Raw genomic sequence first — 18,615 nt, 5'->3', positions numbered from 1 at the left:
AAGGATGGAGTCCTATCCCAATCAGATATTAAAAATAAAGAATGCAAATCTGTAAAAACACAATTTTTATGTTAGAACATACTTCTTGTTTATAACAAATAGACTTAAAATAAAAAAATAACAAAGACTTTTACAGTATAACATGATTAAAACTGCAGGTACGTGCTAGTTTTTCATGGCCATGCATCAGATTCTACCATAACCAGAAAGGTAGAACTATGGCTTATTAAAATGCTCTTTTTAATTTGCAGATTTTTCAAGTCAGTCCTGAAGCGGTTGCTCACTCGTCCCCTCCACGTACAAGTTTAAGGAAAACCGAATCCTCTTTTTGACACAAAGCGCCCGGGCTGTCAAACTCCACCACCTTCCCAGCATGCATCACCAGTACTCTGTCGGAGTCCATGATTGTATTCAGCCTGTGGGATAATGAAGACAGGTTGGGTTTGTACGGTATGACTACGCATCGAAGAATGTTGCAGACTGCAAAGTTCAACCCTTATTATTATAGCAACCAAAATTTGTCATGAAAAAAATATTAGTACTAAATAGATTTCACTAAAACAAAACGTTTAAGCTGTGTTAAATCATGTAGACAAAAAACAGTTTAAGGGTATTGTCACCCAAATATTACGAAGTAGTAAAAAAGAACCTGTGGGCGATGGTGAGGACGGTTTTATGCTTGAATTTCTCTCGGATCGTTTTCTGCAGGAGTAGGTCGGTCTTCTGGTCTACACTGGCTGTGGCCTCATCAATGCATAAAATCTATTGAAGCGAAAATAAACGAAAAAAAACAGAAAGCACAATGAGAGGTGTTTGTTTTCTTTCCTTTAGGGGCTCAACAATCAAGATGTTCGATAACCTGGGGCCAGTGTGTAAGAGGTCAGGTCAATGCTTGAGTTCTTGTGTTCCAACAGTCTTTTGTTACTTATTATGCATTAACATTTGTTTTTGATATTATTTTTGTGAATTATGATGATTCTTAGTTAAGGAAAATGATAAAGAATTATAAAAAATGATAAGGAAAAAATTACAAATATTGTAAACATATATATATATATATTGTTCCGAATAAAAAGTCCTAATAAAAATGTTTCTAAAACAATTGTCTTTGTTGAGGCCAAGTTTATTTTTTCTATTTTTAAACACATACATTCGCCTCAGTGAGCAGAGCACGAGCAAGACAAAGCAGCTGCCTTTGACCCACAGACAGAGACTTTCCCCTCTCTCCAACCTCAGAATCCAGGCCACCTGCCGTGAACAGACAAAACAAATCCTGTTTTCAACACTAAATCCTTTCAGTACGGATGAACCTAAGCTGTGCATGTCAGCAAAGATTAACAACTCTAACCGATTCTCTGTGCTACATCTCCCAGGTGGCACTGCTCGAGAGCCTCCAGCAGCCGGTAGTCTGGATGACGCCCGTGTGGATCGAGGTTCTCTCGCACTGAGCTGGAGAACAAGAAGGGATCCTGAGGAATGATGGCCAGCTTTGACCTGTAGAGGGCATCACAAAGTTGATCAGGATTTATAAGAAGTGTGCTCCACATAACAATCACAGACAACACGGGACAAAAGGCTAAGTGAAATAATCACATGGACAGGGGTTCTGATGTATAGAGACTCTTACCTCAGGTGACTAAGTCTGACAGAGCTGATGTCCACTTCATCCACCAGAATCTGACCCTGGTTCAGCTCCACCATGCGAAATAGGGCAAGAAACAATGAGGATTTCCCTGAGCCTGTACGACCAACAATGCCGACCTTCTCACCAGGTAATACTTCCAGGCTGACTCCATCAAGAGCATTGGGTAAGCCTGGCCGGTACGCCAACACAGCACCCACGAACTGAACTCGTCCATGTTCGGGCCACAAGTCTGAAACCTGCAGATGTACAATTTCAGGTTGAGCATTTTAAGGACAGTTTGAATAGTTTGGAAACTGCTGGTTTAATAGTCAATGGTCTTGAGTCAGTATCTTAGCACGTTTCTGACCTCCATGTTAGCTTGCTGAGGCTCCTGTGGGATGTTGGTGGAATATTCTTCGGTACGCTCTACGCTCACCAGCTGCATCTCTGTCTGCGCAAAGCCACAGATCAGGCCTGACAGCAGGCTGGTGATGGACAGTGCGTAGGACAGAGACAGACCTACCAGACCTAAAAAAAGAGCACTTGTTAAAACTTCTTGCAAGAGGCATATGATAGTGAAGGCGGATGCAATGACACTTTTAAACACTTTTTGTAAAATTGCTCTGGTAAAGAGCAATTCCTAATCGTAAGATCATTCTAGTCACAAATAGATACCAACCTGGGTCGATGGATTTCATCTGATGCTGGATAACAGCAATCACACTGATGCCGGTTACCACGGTGACACCAATCATCTGAAGACGAATGTCCAGCCATTGCATGGCAGCGTTACTGTTGAAGAGACAGCATTGATTCTGTTCTAAACGTCTCTCGTTCTCCTCTTCGAATCTGCTCACAAACAAACAGAAACTAAGTTGTAAACAGACATAGACACAATAGTCAGTCAGTCATACAAAAGTCTTTACAGTACTGCTGTCATCACAAAGATGTTAATTAGAATTATTAGTAGATTAATTACACAAAGCAACGCAGACCTAAATCCGTTTCATTATCGTTGAGTCATTTGAAAATAATTTGAGAAAGTATTGAACTATAAAGGGATGAAAATCGCAAAAGCAGTCTGGGTCATAATTTACATTATAATGAAAAAACAAGTATATTTTACAAAATAAATAAAGTATTAAAAGGGGATGAAAAAATATTATTAATAGTTTGAATGTAGAAATTAAGACCATAAAAAGTTTGGAATTGTGATATTTTAATGAAAACCACAATAAAACATTAATCTGTCCATGCATTTAAAATTAAACTATATTAAAAAAAGAATAATTATATATATTAAAAATATTATAATTTTAAGAAAAAATAAATATTATTTTTATATTATGTACATTTTAATGCATGTTACTTAAAGTTATATATATTCCTATATTTCTATTTTTTTAAATGTAAACAAGAAAAAATATATTAATTTTAATTATCAACATCATATAAATTTTAATTTGTTAATTTAAAAAGTCCTCTACATTATAACATTAAGGTAATGAAAATATTTTTGCAATATATTCATATTTATGATTTATATATATATATATATATATATATATATATATATATATATACACACATATAAGAAATTACATCTAAACTGATTATGTAAAGACAAACACAGGTAACTTTAGTACCTTGCAGTGTGTCCGCTGGCCCGCACTGTGGAAAGGCCAGTGAGAGTCTCGGAGAAGTGTGAATAAACAGGTGAGAGAGTTAGACTGAACAGTCGTTTGAGCTCACGGGACGAGTGCCGATAGAAACACTGAGTTTGGTAATAAAGCGCCCCCAGTGGAACCAAGGGGAGTAGCACCCAAGGCAAACCATAGCTCATGACCACCAGCATCCCAAGCAGCCCAAACACATTTGCAAGAAAAATGTTTAAGACGAAGGGGAGGGAGTCATCCACAATGTAAATATCCGAGGAGAATCGATTTAGGATCCGACCAAGAGGTGTAGTGTCAAAAAACGTCATTGTGGCCTAGAATGGAAGCAATTAAATTATATAAATACACACACACACACACATATGCAAAATACTCTTTTTACTCTTATATTTTTAATTAAAAATGATCAACAATTACTTTGAAGTAATGAAGTAAATCCTATTTTTGATAAATTACGGGTACCTTAAGCACACTGGACAATACTCTCTTATGAACAACAGTAGCAGCACAGATCCCTCCATAAGCGAAGAGAAAAGCACGAGCAGCTGTGAAGAGCGTGTTAGCAGCCGCCAGAGATCCATACACCGTCATGTAAAACTTCAGTTCAGAGCTCAAATTCCCCGAAGTCTCTGACCCTCTATCAGGTACATGAAACCTGACAAAAAGTACATTTCATTCTTGATGAAAATATAAATAAAACATTTACACAAATTTCAAAATTCAAACTCACATGAGTTTTTCAGGAGGGATTATGTTCAGTGTTAAAAGTGGACCAGCTGACAGAGACACCAGCTGAGTCACATTATCCTTCATATGTGAAATCCAATGAGACAGCCACCAGTCAGACACATTTTTAGATGCTGCACAGAACAGGGTATTATAACCGTTTTAATAAGATAATTTCACATTCAGGCGATATTGATATAACTGTTAGTACCTTGCATTAGTAAAAGGGAGAGTAAGACTGACACAGCCATGCATCCACCCACTGCTCTCCAATAGGAGCGGTACACAGCCAAGGAAAGCTGGCCCATTTGCTTCTGCTCCTCCCCAAGCCTATTTAACTCCGCCTCTGGCTCATTGGTCACCTCTTCCTTTCCACCTAACCCATCTTGAGAAAGTTTGTTTAAATAATTACAATAGATGTGTATTTTGAAAACACATTGGTGATGCCTATGGCACAGTTACATGATAATGAAAAGGGAGTACCTTTTTCCTTAGCATTGCTGTTGTTCTTGCTGTCTTTAGGGACAGATTTAACTAGAGACAGAACTTCATTTGGTGTCCCTAAACCAAAAAGATGGATTTCCATGAGTAAATCTGATGTTCAGTGCAAAGTGGGCACCACTAGCTATATTTATGATTGTAACAGTGGGAACAGTACAGTCGACCAATCACCATCACAGAATAAACTCTTTCAGGATGACATTTTCAGTCTTTAGAGGTTTGTTTTGCAATGATTGTCTGACTGTATCTATCCCTTACATAATATGTATCCCTTACACAAATGAATATGCAAATTCAGAAAAAGTCATCAGAAGGACAGTACCTGTTCTAACAATCTTCCCATTGTCCATCAGCACCACCACATCCGCTTTATTAACAAACTCTACCCGATGAGTGCAAACAATTGTGGTCTTGTTCTTGAGAATTCCCAAGATGCATTTCTCCATGAGATGGTGGGCAACGTCAGCATCCACTGCTGCTAAAGGATCATCCAGCAGATAGATTTCTTTCTCCTGAAATATGAGAATGAATGTTCTGTTATATCTACATTATATTTCTGCCCAAACCACTAAAATGTTTCAATCTAAACTATTACTCAGACAATCTTTGGTTTGATAATTTCTTGGTATACACGCACCATATAAACAGCTCGAGCTAGAGCAAGCCGGCTCTTCTGTCCTCCGCTTAGGTTGACCCCATTCTCCCCAACCTCTGTCTGATCCCCATCAGGCAAGACCTGAAGAAACACACCACAGTTCAGCCTGTTTCATAACACTGCAATGATATTGACATGATGACAAAATTCGTAACCAAGTCTTAACGACATGCAGGGTTTTATTTGTAACAGGAAAAAACTAACAATCAAAGACCATAATAAACATTTATTATGAATTCATAATAATATCTTATCACAATATCTCCTGATTTTGCTTTTCCAATAAATAATGCAATTTAATTCATATTAAAGGCAAATTCACCGCCGAGCGCCAACCAGATTCAGGTATCATGTGTGATATTAACAAAATAAAAACAATCCCGGTCATCAATATCACAATTTTTACAATTCCAGAATATCGTGGCATCCCTATTCTAAATGTAGGTCCCAAATCAAATCGGAGTCGTTTTAAGTAAAATACTGATAAAATCACGCTTAATGCTTCTCAATTACGTACAATGAAAGCTGGGAAATGTCAAAATAATGAGATAAATATAGACCCACACTTGAGATCATCAGCAAGGGCACAGGCATCAATCACAGTCTGATAGAAAGTGCTGTCAAATTCTCTGCCGAAAAGAATGTTGTCCCGCACTGTTGCATGCTGGATCCACGGCTCCTGGACAGCCAATCCAAATCCCTGCTCTCTTCCCTCAACATACACGACCCCTCCACACCTACAATAGACAAAACCTCTAACTCATCATGAATGTAAACATTTACAGCGATTAAAACTGATTTAGACTAGTCTCTGCTTATTAAGTTTTTCATAATGCTGAATACTATGGATTTGTACCTGTCAAGTTCTCCTGTTATGGCAGCCAGCAGGGAGCTTTTTCCGCAGCCAACCTTTCCCACCACAACCACCAGAGAGCCCTGGAACATACATCGACAGAGACATTTACAAACCCTGTAAATCAACAGGATAATATTAATAAACCATTCAGATGGTGATGGTCACATACCCTCTTGATGCTTAGGTTGAGTGAATGCAGGTAAAAGCTCCTGGGAGACGACCCGTCCTCTTCTTTTCCATCAGATATGCTGACAGAATGCGAATCCTCTGACTGTTTCCAAGAAAAACTTGCCTGGTCCATCTGAACTAAGGAGGGAGGGTCTTCTGGGGACACTACAGAGTAATATTATTCAAATATATTTTTACATGAAACTTAAATCTTAACCAGCAAGTTCATAATTATTATTAAGTAAATTAGGCGATATATTTGAAAAATATATCAAAAAGGTTACAGTCAGCTCTGGTATGGCATTTACCTTGACTGTAGTAGACAGAGAGATCTTGGTCTTGTAGTGTAAGGAATCGCTGAATACGGTCCAAAGACACTTTAGCTTCCAGCGTTCCATTCAACACCCACGGGAAAGCATTAAGTGGTAAAATGAGCATCCCTACTAGAGCTAGAGTACTGAATACCTATTGAAAAATATTTATTATAATATTAAGCCATGCAATTCACTTGATTTTCTTTCTTCTGCAGAACACAAAAGAAGATACTTTGAAGAATGTTGGTAACCGATGGTACCCATTGACTTGGCACTGATTTTGTGTCCATACAATAGAAGTTAATAGTACCGTCTGTGCTTAGTTACCAGCGTTCTTCAAAATATCTTCTTTTGTGTTCTTCAGAAGATAGAAATCATGGAGGATTAAAATGACATGAGCGGGAGTAAATGAGGACAGAATTTTTATTTTTGGGTGAGCTATCACTTTAATCTGAAATGTTTAACTGAAGGGAGCTACACACCTTTGCAGCTGTAAGACTGTTTCCCAGCAGGACGTATGTGACGAAGGTGAGTATAGAGACGACCACAGGTAAAGCAGCCCATGTGTACACACACACAGCATCCAGGTACTTCAGCATTTTCAGATGGTGTAGCTCTTGTTTGCGAGCCTCAGCAATCTTCTGAGAGAAATGCTCCTCCCAGCTGTAGTACTTCAGGACCCGAATCCCGAAAAGAATCTCTGTCATGAGCTTAGAATAAAAACAAGAAGCTTCAGTTGTTTGACAGTTGGTTAAAGGGATACTTCCCAAAAATTCTGTCATCATTTACACAACTTCATGTCGTTCCAAATCTGTATAATCACAGTGAAAGATATTTGGAAGAATGCTTATAAGCAGACAGATTTGGACTTCAATAGTAGGAAAATATACAATGGTAGTCCAAAGTTCCCCAGAACTGTTTGCTGTCCTACATTCTTCAAATTGACTTAAACAGAACATGAAAACTGATAAAATATTTTTTCTTACTATGGGAGTCAATGGGGGTCAAGATCTGTTTGGTAATAAGCATTCTTCTAAATATCTTTCAATGTGTTCATCATAACAAAGACTTGATTTGGAACAACTCTGAGGTGAGTAAATGATGACAGAATTTTCATTTTTAGGTGAAGTATCCCTTTAACATTGTTAACAGTCCATTATCACACGGACTGTTTTTAAGAAAGCAAACAATCAATATTGATTTCATGTTCACTTTAAAAATCATAAAATGGAATCGAAAATGGAAATGAACAGATGCGAAAGACACACCTTCACTCTTCCATCCTTGTGCACCAACATTCGTTTGTTGTTTTCCAAAATCCGGGAAGCCAAGACTTTATTCAAGGGCACAAGCAGCAGGGCAACACCCACCCCTCCCAAAAAGGCCACGCCAACCTGAAGGTAAAGCAGGTAAAGTGCGAGGACAAACTGGAAGGGAAGACTCCAAACCTCGTGGAAACTGTTGAAGAAATTCACCAGACGGTCTGTGTCAGTGCTCATGAAGTTGACCACCTCACCCATGTTGAAGCGTGCCAGAGCGGATGCACTGACCTTCAGAGTTTTACTGTATATGACGGATATCACGGCGGCCCGAGCCTCCAGTGCAACCTTTGAGACTTCATAAACAAAGATGTTTCTCAAGACAGCAGCAACAAACGTACTGGCAAAAAGTCCAACAGTGCACCACATGCCCTGGCTCACTGGTGCTCCTTCTTTCTCCATAAAACCCACTAGTGCACTTAAAAGCAGGGGTCCTGCAAAAGACAGCATACTGGCCACCAACTTCAACACACCCAAGAGGTAGTAACGCAGACCGAAAGCCTTGTGTAACACTTGAAACAGCCTGACTTCCTGTTGTCCCTCTCCTTCAGGTGCTCCTTCCGGCTGAGCATCACTCCAGGAGTTGTCTTGTAGGTTCCCTCTTAGATGCCGATCCCACTTCGCAGATCTTTCTGAACCTTTAGATTTTTTTAGACACTTCTGCCAGCATTGTTGGAATCGTATAACGACTGCTTTGGTACGTAATCGATGTGGCAGCTGAAAGACGTCCGACGGCCTCTCCAGCTCTCCACGTTTGCCTCGCCTAAGCAAGGGATTCAGCCACAGATACAGTAACCTGGACAGCCAGCTGCATCCGTCTTCTGCTACAGTCACGCTTTCATCCTCCTCAGAGACAATCAAAGGAGTCACATCCTCCGCATTACAGGAGAAGACGTCCCTTTGAGTTCTGTAACAGGGGAAGGTATAGGCAAGCAGGTAGACTAGAACCAGAACAGCCCTGGTTACAGTCAAAGCTAACCGGACAACCTGCAGAGGCTTCGAGATATCAAAGTAAACGTGTTCTTGGATATAAACAGCGAGGGTGAATGCGAGGTTAGGGATTGAAAGAACAACAAGTACAGGAAGAGCAGCTGGGCCTCGAGTTCTTCTGTAAATTGATCTTTGAAAGGCCAAAAGTGCACCGAAATGGACCAACCAGGCCAACACGCCACATCCATCAGCTAATACGTCAAGGTATTTGTCTGGGGCTTGGAGCTCAAAAACAAGGACCAAGTCTGCTACAAAAAGAAGAGCCAACAGGAGGGCGGATGCAGACCTGAAGCCCCAGCCGATGGGAAGTGAGGATGCAATATGGCTAAGTCTGTGGGAAATAAGACAAAAGTTATATAAAATAATATAAAAAAATATGTTTATAACAGCGTGGATTATATAATTTTACAGGTACCTGGGCACATTTATGTAACAGGCACAGATGACTGCAATAACAGCATGTGAGAGTGACCCAAACAGCAGCTGGTTCAGACAGGGACTGATGGTCCCATTCTGCCACACAGGTAATGGACTGTTCACATCAGTGTGACACAGCTCTGATATGAGCTCAGCAGGTCCATATCCACCTGTGCTTTGTCCCATGACCTTCTGTGAACATCTGAGGACTGAACGGCAGCCCTGAGGCAAACACGATTGTCAAGGTTTGTATAAGGCGATGGTTTAGATAGAACTTACACTGCCAATATGTTTTGGCGACACAACCAATGTCTGACATGTCTTAGGTTAAGTAGGAATATTCTTACATTTTTTTATTTTCAAGCTATATGGAGAGAAACATTGTTTCTGCAGGTGTTTGTAAATGTAAATACTTCTGATACTAACATGAGACATTGTGTCTAGAAATAAGCGCTGCTAACGCTTTAACGTTAGTAGTAAAGTACTTTATAGTAGTAAAGTCATATGAACGTTATGTACCTGCTGTTAGTAACTGCAAATGTGTTTTTATTCTCCAGGCATCAGATAAACCAGCGTCAGCTGTGAAGCGAAGAACTTCCGAGTCCCGACGGCTGTAAGTTTTAAAATAAAAGTCCCCTGATAGTCAACTAGACTTTTAGAAGCATGTCACCTAAATACAATTTCTATGAATAATGCCTTTCTTTCCTTTGTGTTACACAAAAATAGGATGTTTGTTGCCCGTCCAAACGGCGATAAAAACTTATAAGCATAAAAACTGGTAGCAAATGTACCCTAGGAAAATTACCCCAGTTAACCATGGTTTTTATTATAGTAAAGTAAGTACTAAGTACTATTTTTAATACAACTAACACCCTTTAAACACCATTGTTTAAAGGTTATTGGTCAACGGTTATTGTGTGCTTTAAGGTTTATGTATAATTATGAAAATACATGTTTATATTCTATTATATAGCGTCTTCCAAATGAATAAATGTAAATGTTATAATATAGGCTACAGTACCTACTATGTATATATCTGTGAATAACTTTCCACTTTCATACTTTTTATATTATCTACATTTTATTTTTGCATATTTAAAATTTGTTTAAAAAGTTTATGTTGCATACTAAGCTCCTGAAACCACTAAAACTTCCTTGTGACTCATGAATTAATTCATTTTATTTTTAATCTCATATATATAATGAATACCTACAAGATATTTATTTTACATTTTGATGTAGTTTTAAATGTTTTTGTTAGCTAATTCCTAAATCACAACTAATAAGCTCTCCCTCTTATTAAGAAGCAGTTCCTCGTCAACGTTAACATTTCTTTATTAGAATGATCTTGCTTGTACTATAAACACCATCCACTGTACTGTGTTTTATCTTTTCTGTGTTTTTCTATTTTTCTCCTAACTGCTTTTTCCTAGCTGCTTTTGAAAATTGAATATAAAATTGAATAGTCGTAGTTTGTTCAATTGTTTTGTAGTGTTAATAAACTGAAACAGGAAGGTGAAACTTTGTTTACTATGGTTTTACTGTACAATCAACAAATAGTTAAACTATTCCTAAATTTTAAAATGGTAAAGTCCATACTGGTACGCTATTTTAAAGAGAATGATTAGATTTGTTCACATCAAAAACAAAGAAACACTAATTGCTGACTGTTTTGTGTTACGCTTTATTAGGTGAGTGGAAGAGGTGGTCTGACTGTAGAAAAAGATAGCAAGTTCTCTGGTCTAAGCTCCTTAATACAAGTAATACAAACACAGGTTTATCTACCAATTTTCTAAGCCGGGGCTCTTTAAATGCAACGTATTTCAAGGATAAAGAACTTTAATTCTGTCAAATCAAATGCAGGTACATGAACCAAGTAATTAAATTATCCACTCAGTGAAAACCCTGAATTTGGTCAGTGCACATAAATTGGCATTTCTTAACACTTTATAAATTAGACACAAAAATAAAGCAGGTCTACAAATGCAGTTCTCTGGAAAAGGACAAATCTCTTTAAATATGGCGTGCTGCAGACTAAGGCAACTTTTAGTCAATAAAAAGGGTAATCTATTAGTCTTGCGTATTATAGGAATGAAAATATACAATTTTGTTTTCCATCTCATTTACACTGTACACAGTCCATATCGTATGCTTGGCGACACCAGCCAATACAAATTTGTGTAACAATTATCCTACATTTTACACTCCAAACACAATAGTATGAATTCGGACACTATACAAACATACATGAGCACAGATATTTTTCTTTGTAAGGCTTTTTAGAGAGCTTGGACAAAAAACAAATGGAATGACTACATAGAACTATTGAATCGATCAATCTGTAGCTGGCGTACCTGTAATGAAGATTAGATAAAAACATTCTCAATGGTTTTCATTTTAATGATCTTCAACTCCATGGAAATGCCTTCCTGCTTTGAGTTTACAACTGAAAACATTCTTGTTTATCTACATTTTACAAGACACATAAGCAATCTCTAAACAAAGACACACAAAGCATATGTGCACTGATATTGGTTTAATAAGTTTTTCTCTTAATAACTTATGCCTCATTTTGTATAGTAAATAAACAGGTGGAAAACATCTTAACACCTGTTGATATTTACCTTATCTCCTCTGTACACAAGACATGATTGTCTAACCATGGAAATGTAAAAGCAAAAAAGCATCAAAATATTAAAAGGACAACCAACTGAACTTTTAGCAACCAAGCAACTTTTAAGCTTTCCATTTAAAACCTGACTTGTTATAAGCCATTAAACAACAGAAGTTCCAGGAGAAGGGGTGAAGAGTTTGCCCAAAGCATTACTTTTGTATTCAAATGTGCTGATGTATGTACACGTATGTTTGTATGTATGAAAACAAACATTTAGACAATAAAAGCCAGAAAACCCTGTCCAATAGCTGCTACACATCATGTGGGGGGCATGATATCTTAAAATAAAAAGAACATGTCAATTTTTTAATTAGGGAAGAGAAGAATCTCCTATTTTTGACTGAAGTGCCTGTTGGTGGTGAAATTCATCCTGAAAAGACATCCTCTCCAACTGCTTATAACCATGTTAATGAATCTCAGATGAGGACAATGCTTTAGGTCTTACTGAACCTTTGGGCCTGCCAGCCTTCCTCTGACAATGAGGATGAGTTAAAAGGGACAGCAGGAGTGTAATCAAGCCTGAAAGGCTGGTATGAACAGGTGACTATCCAGGGCCACATTGTACACATGAAGTGGGGTTGGCCTTCTATCCTTCAAGCCCTGGATGAGAGTTTTCCTTTAGTATCCCCAAAAGTTCTTGAAACACAGTCTTCACATGTTCTTTGTGTTGATGTGCGTTTTGTAATGCTTCGTGAGGTGGTCACTCCGCATGAAACGTTTCTGACACTTATTGCACTCAAATCGTTTGTCTCCTGAAAACAGACACAAAACACACACAAGTGAGTACGTCGTATTCAAAAAATGAACCGCTTTAAAAAAAACAGGGCAACCAAGTTCAAAATCTCTTACAAATAAAAATAAATCTTAAATTGAAACATGGATGCATTACAATAACCACAAAGGTGTTATAATTTGTGTGTGGGAACATTTAACGGACCCGTGTGTGTCCTAGCGTGTCGCTGCAGTTCATCGCTGCGTGTGAATCGTTTTCCGCAAAAAACCCAGCTGCACACGAAGGGTCTTTCTCCCGTGTGAAGACGGACATGAGCTCGGAGCAGGGAGGTCTTTCGGAAGGTCTTTTCACAGCCTGCAATGTGGCAGATGTGTTTTCTCTTCCCCACCTCCCCTGGCCTATAGCACAAAAGGACCACATGTTAATGTTTCTCGACAACACGCATGCAGTATATGATACAATTACCATGATAATGATAATAACTCCAGTCCATTCCTAAAGGTATTGGTGGACTTTCCCACCTCTTTTCTGCATCTTTGCAGTTTGGGCAGGTGCAGGCCATGCGCCGTTTCTTCTCCCCTGGCTGACTCTGCAGTTCCAGTGCGAGTGTCTGTGTTGGCTCTACCTGCATTGTTTGTGTCTGAACACTTCCCAGCTGTAGACCACCACCTGGAACTGTCTGCACTGTCAGATGCTGCTGGCCTACAAAAAACATTCAATCAAAATGCACATTAACAATCACTACAGCATGCTTTATTCTTACAGTTGGGTTTACATTAGTTTATGGTGAGGATTAAAATGCTTAACTGCACTAATTAAAACATTTTAAGGCTATTACCTAATGATATAAAAGGCATAGTTCACTCAGAAACAAAAATTCCACCATAATTTACTCACCCACAGGTTGTTCCAAACCTGTATACATTTCTTTGTTCTGCTGAACTCAAAGGAAGATAACTTTAAGAATGAGAGTAACCAAACAGATCTCATCTCATATTAGGGATAATAAATACTATGGGAGTCAATAGGGAATAGGATATGTTTGGTACCTGGCATTCTTCCTTTGTGTTAACCAGAAAAAAGAAATGTATACAGGTTTGGAATTTTTGGGTGAACTATCCTTTTATGTATTCGCAGATGAGATGTAGCCTTAAAGAAATCTATTAACAAGAGTGACTCAAAATATTGACAAAATGCACACGTTTATGACAAGCTGGAGCCACTCAATGTCACAGCCTAATTTCATTTTTCTAAGAAAATAAATTCATCAAACAAATCGGAGTAAAATCCTTTTTTGCTTGTTCCCATAACATAAAATGTAATAATATGCCGGGCACCTACTTGTTCCATGAAAAAAGAGAGTCATACAGGTTTTGAAAAACATGGGGGTCATAAGTGATAACATTACTGTTGGTTGGACTTTTTCTTTAATAGACAGGTTAAATAGTTTGGGGTTTATTTGAAGACATATTGTTTAAGGGTCCATTCAGACAGAACGCGTCTCTGCATGTAAAAACGCGAGACACTGTTTTTTTTAAGTGCAGCCAAGAACGCCTCCTCTGCCATTTTGCCATCAAATACAACAGTTATCATGCCAACTTGCTACTGTTAACCGAAGATCTCCTAGAAGACCCCTCCTCTAAATTCTTCTGATTGGTTCACTGCATGTAAAACTCACTTACCCCCAGCGTTGGTGATAGTCACAGGAACACCCTGCACCTGGACACCATTAATATTAATGGTCTGAACAGCCTGAGCAGCAGAAGCTAGCTGAGCTGCATTCAATGTTATAAGACCTCCTCCAGCCGGGGCAATCTTAGGGAGCATTCTCTCTTTCCGTGTCCCTGTTTGAGCCTTCTTCGAGACCACTGCAGGTATGGGGTTGCTGGTGGGTGTGGTCGGCGTGGTAACCGTCGTCTCCTGGATCTGTACAGCCTGCCACTCACCCGAGGCTGTTTTAATTAGCACCTAGAAGAGATACAGATCAACAGAAATGAATCCCAGGTTATTGATTAACACTCTGCCACTGCCAGCATGAATAAATTTAGGGTTTCATTAGTACCTGTGTGGGTTCTTGGGAGGACATATGCATACTGGGTGTGACGGTGGGTTTATGTGGTACAGGGGGAAGTGTTGCAGAAGCAGCCTGTACCACTTTTAGAGCCTGTGAAGGAATCTGAACAACCTGTTGATCCGATTTCTGCTGAACATACTGAACCTGCTGCACCATAGCAGGCTGATTCCCTCCTGGACTCTGTACGATCAGGAGATTGTTCCCTGCCTGAAACCAGAAATGTTGGCAAAATAGAGAATTAACAAATAGAACTACCTATTATCTAACACAAATATATGCCAGAAAATAGATAATGTTCTTAATGTAGGTTAAAAAAAAGACTACTTCTATAAACAACATCATCATCATCGTCATCATTTCTCAATTCTTTCTTTTGAGTTTGTGGTAAGTTTTGCGAGTTTCACTCTTACTGCATACAGGATTTGAAACTAATAGAGAACAGATGGTTCTTGGTAAAAAATTAAGACTGATATGATTTTGATCTTCTTTTGTGCTTATAACATACCCAGAACCGTTTCAACGGCAGCAGCCGTTTTGATGTACACATTTAACACAGAGTGCAGCAACTGCACTTCGTTACTTAAAGGGGTCATATGGTGCGAATACGTGTTTTTCTGTGTCTTTGGTGTGTTATAAGTTGCACATGCATGTATTAGACACATACAATTGCAAAAATGAAAGTGTCGGAACAAACGATGCATTTTACCTAAAAGCAAATGCTCACCCATAACTGCCTGAAACACCTCTTGTAACCACACCCCCACAAATCTACATCATTCCGTGGTATGGTTTGACTAAGACCGCCCAAATATATACACAAGTAAGGTGGGCGTAGCTGTCATTACAATTGCTTTAGAACCTGATGTTCCAATTATGTTAAGAGGCGTTACATTTCCTTCACACGCTTTCAGTATTCGACCTATCACTTTGCAACTGGCTAATCATACCACACAGCACGCTTTGTAAGAAATCTGCACAGTAAAACTACATGCACGGTATACTGTATAAAATACAGCGTTTTTTAACCTTATATCGTGTATAAACATTGCATTACATCTAAAACAACAATAATATTTGTTTAAGCCGTGTCATATGACCACTTTAAAGCAATCAAGTCTGATCGAATTTGGTGTTTTTTAAGATATCCAGTACTCCAGCAACTCGCAGTGTAAGAAATTTGATCCTATACTGTTATACTGGTAGACTCAAGGTTTTAAAAAGAAAAAGCAGCAGAATTATATCAAAAACGCTCTTACCTGAATTATATTGTCAGCTGTGGTCTCTATTACCAACGCTTCAACCTGCTCAGCCACAGGTGACGGCGATGCTGGTTGAGGGACATGGGTGGGCGGGGCCACAGCCAATTGTCTCTTCCTCCCCCTCTTGCCCTTCACTGGTGCCGCTGCAGTCTCTGTAACAACATGAGCTCCTCCCACATCACTCGTGGCAACATTGAGCGGCAGCGTGAGTCCGCTAGGAAGTCGTACAACGTTGGTATTTATATTGGCATTATTTTGCCGACGCTTTTGCGAGGATGGCTTGATCGCTACAGTCTTCTGCTGGGGAACCGGTGCTGGTGCCAAAGGTGGCGGGGCAGGTGTGGAAGCCTGAACGGTCATAGGTGACGTAATAATAGCCTGGTTGGTTCCGGGGATGATCTGGATCTGTCCTCCCTGAGGCACCATCTGAATGGTCTGAGACCCCTGGAACTGAGGGATCATTTGGTACTGGATGTTGGCAGTGGATGTGCCTGCTGGACGTGAAGGACTTTGAATAGTAAAAACAATGGGGCTGGCTCCTGAGGACCCAAGGCCTGCAGGCAGCTGGATAACATTCCCTTTTGCAGAGAGGAACCCAAGGTTTTTGGGTGGAGCCGGAGCAATAGGGGCGGGCTTGATGGGGTGCAGACGGCGTGTGGTTGGCTGAGCCGGTGGTGTGCTGACGGGGGCTTGAGCAGCGGGGGGCCCAATTTTACTGCAAGTAGCTGCCAGAAGAGCCAGTGGGGAGGGCTGAGAATCCTACAATTATTAGAAACATATTTTTCTCAATGTCGAAGTTCATTTTCGGATATATTGCAAAAAATAACAGGTAGGTACACAATATTTGTTATATACTATAGATCATTATACACACTGAATGCGAGTATACCAGAACACGCCACATAATACTATGACATGACAAAAAAGTAGATTTTAGCATAGCTTAAACTTTCAAATTCATACTCCTCTAGAAGGATCAAAAGGATCTTACTTGAGAAGTGTTGTTGGAGGGCTGAAGATATTCACTTGGGCTGACTGCGACAGTGGCGGCCATACTGTCCTTTTGATCTGTGAAAGTAAAGTGAATTGATTCATGTGAAGAAAACCTATTAACTAACCGACAGTTATGAAGTTGGAACTTTTTGCACATGCCTGGAATGACGTTAGTTTAGTTACCAAAGTCCAAAGAAACCTTACAGAACCGTAAAAACACAAAACGTTTGAGTAACTGTGAAGAATTTAGAAACGTCATGCAGGTATGTCAGAGCATCTGGGGAGGCATTACCTGTGCGAGACTAAACCTTAGACAGGAGTTATTCACTGGGTGGGACATTCGCAGGCAGGCATTAGAGTAAATCCATCAAAGGCCCACTGTAGCACTTTACATTAAAAAGCTCTACTATATATACTTAAGTACTAAACACTCAGCACTGCCCCCATTGACACAACGTGTACAAGGACCTCAGATCTCAACCCAAATAAACACTTGCCAGTTGGCTGACAGGGCTAGCAAAACGTACTGCGTATGGCGGTAGATTTATTTAAATTGGCAAGCTTCATAGAAAGAGTAGGGTTAAAATAAGATACAAAAGTGATCACTTTTCAACAGTAACTAAATTCAACAGTTTGCAACTTTACTTGATTTAAACTTGCCCTCGTTACTAGCTAATACGATTATAAATAATAAATAAAATTCATCGGAACCTCTAAGAACTAGAGTTTGGCTAAAGCAGCATTTTGACTAAATTTCGAGGTTGGAATAATTTTGCGCCTGCATAAATCAAACGAACAGTTATATTAAAGCTACAGCTGCTAACGTTAGCAGGCTAAAAACCTCAGACGCCTGCAACTGTTTGAGCTAAGCTACATTAGTGGTTCAAAACATCTATGCGATTCAGTATTAAAATGTTTTAATGACATTACTACGTGTTTACGCATTTTCAGGGACATTTAAAACGCTTTGAGGGGAGTGTGCGTGAGGAGTAAGCGACCAGAGACAGTCGTAGTGCTCTAGAGGAGGAAACTGCTGGCTTAGCATGCTAAAGTGCTAACTAGCCAGATAAACTCTTCGCTGCGGAAAACAAGCCTGATTACGGAAGTGCACTTGATATAAACGCAGTATTACGCTTGCTTTGTAAAACACATAGGTACAGGATAGGACATAAAATACTATTCGCTTAAGTCGCCGGATGAAATGTTTAAAGAAAGTAACATAGTAATATAAACACCAATGTTATAATTCCTACCCACCGCTCATGACGACATTCACTCTCCGTAAAGCCTTGAAGAGCCCACACTAGATACCGCCCTACCCGCAACCCCTGGCCAATCTGGTTACACGTCAATCACCGCGAGATAACAATCGTGACCAATCAGTGTGAAACATTGGTTTGACCGACGTTTATTCTGACCAGTGATATATGGTTAGCTGTCGATGACAGTTGAAGGATGTATATTCGACCAATAGGTTGTCGAACTTTCAGAGAAAAGGCGGGCGTTACGTGACAATCAAAATTGTGAACTGAACCAATTATGCGGAGCCTTGAATTTCACTGACGTTTAGTTCGCCCAGTTAGAAATAGACATAACATATCAATCAAAAGTAATTGACAGCTGTCAATTCACAATC

General features: G+C 39.4%; 2 protein-coding genes across 3 annotated transcripts; both read right to left on the bottom strand.

The window, feature by feature from the left end:
* Positions 1 to 48: 48 nt before the first annotated feature.
* abcc10 (ATP-binding cassette, sub-family C (CFTR/MRP), member 10) lies at positions 49 to 9,853 on the bottom strand. Its single transcript, XM_056734380.1, has 23 exons — positions 9,766 to 9,853; positions 9,245 to 9,468; positions 7,789 to 9,160; positions 7,003 to 7,230; positions 6,515 to 6,671; positions 6,208 to 6,371; positions 6,039 to 6,118; positions 5,749 to 5,919; position 5,676; positions 5,165 to 5,263; positions 4,850 to 5,039; positions 4,510 to 4,587; positions 4,238 to 4,411; positions 4,031 to 4,160; positions 3,763 to 3,955; positions 3,271 to 3,614; positions 2,304 to 2,473; positions 1,992 to 2,152; positions 1,628 to 1,881; positions 1,349 to 1,494; positions 1,151 to 1,248; positions 650 to 762; positions 49 to 416 (listed from the first exon to the last, which is right to left on the bottom strand). The coding sequence occupies exons 2-23, from the start codon at positions 9,430 to 9,432 to the stop codon at positions 281 to 283; spliced, it is 4,647 nt and encodes a 1,548-aa protein (XP_056590358.1). The 5' UTR covers positions 9,433 to 9,468; positions 9,766 to 9,853; the 3' UTR covers positions 49 to 280.
* Positions 9,854 to 10,910: 1,057 nt separating this feature from the next.
* sp2 (sp2 transcription factor) lies at positions 10,911 to 18,293 on the bottom strand. 2 transcript variants are annotated; one of them, XM_056735337.1, is made up of 8 exons: positions 18,237 to 18,293; positions 16,978 to 17,054; positions 15,984 to 16,745; positions 14,716 to 14,934; positions 14,336 to 14,621; positions 13,175 to 13,355; positions 12,858 to 13,051; positions 10,911 to 12,672 (listed from the first exon to the last, which is right to left on the bottom strand). In XM_056735337.1, exons 1-8 carry the CDS (start codon positions 18,241 to 18,243, stop codon positions 12,572 to 12,574), a joined length of 1,827 nt encoding a protein of 608 aa, XP_056591315.1. In that variant the 5' UTR covers positions 18,244 to 18,293; the 3' UTR covers positions 10,911 to 12,571. The 2 variants fall into 2 exon arrangements, with proteins under 2 accessions (XP_056591315.1, XP_056591316.1); XM_056735338.1 differs by lacking the exon at positions 18,237 to 18,293 and adding an exon at positions 17,272 to 18,225.
* Positions 18,294 to 18,615: the final 322 nt, after the last annotated feature.

Source organism: Triplophysa dalaica, chromosome 21, assembly GCF_015846415.1.
Source record: "Triplophysa dalaica isolate WHDGS20190420 chromosome 21, ASM1584641v1, whole genome shotgun sequence".
In the NCBI taxonomy this organism is placed as follows: domain Eukaryota; kingdom Metazoa; phylum Chordata; class Actinopteri; order Cypriniformes; family Nemacheilidae; genus Triplophysa; species Triplophysa dalaica.
Note: the sequence above shows the minus strand (reverse complement) of the source record. Positions and strands in the feature narration are given on the sequence as shown.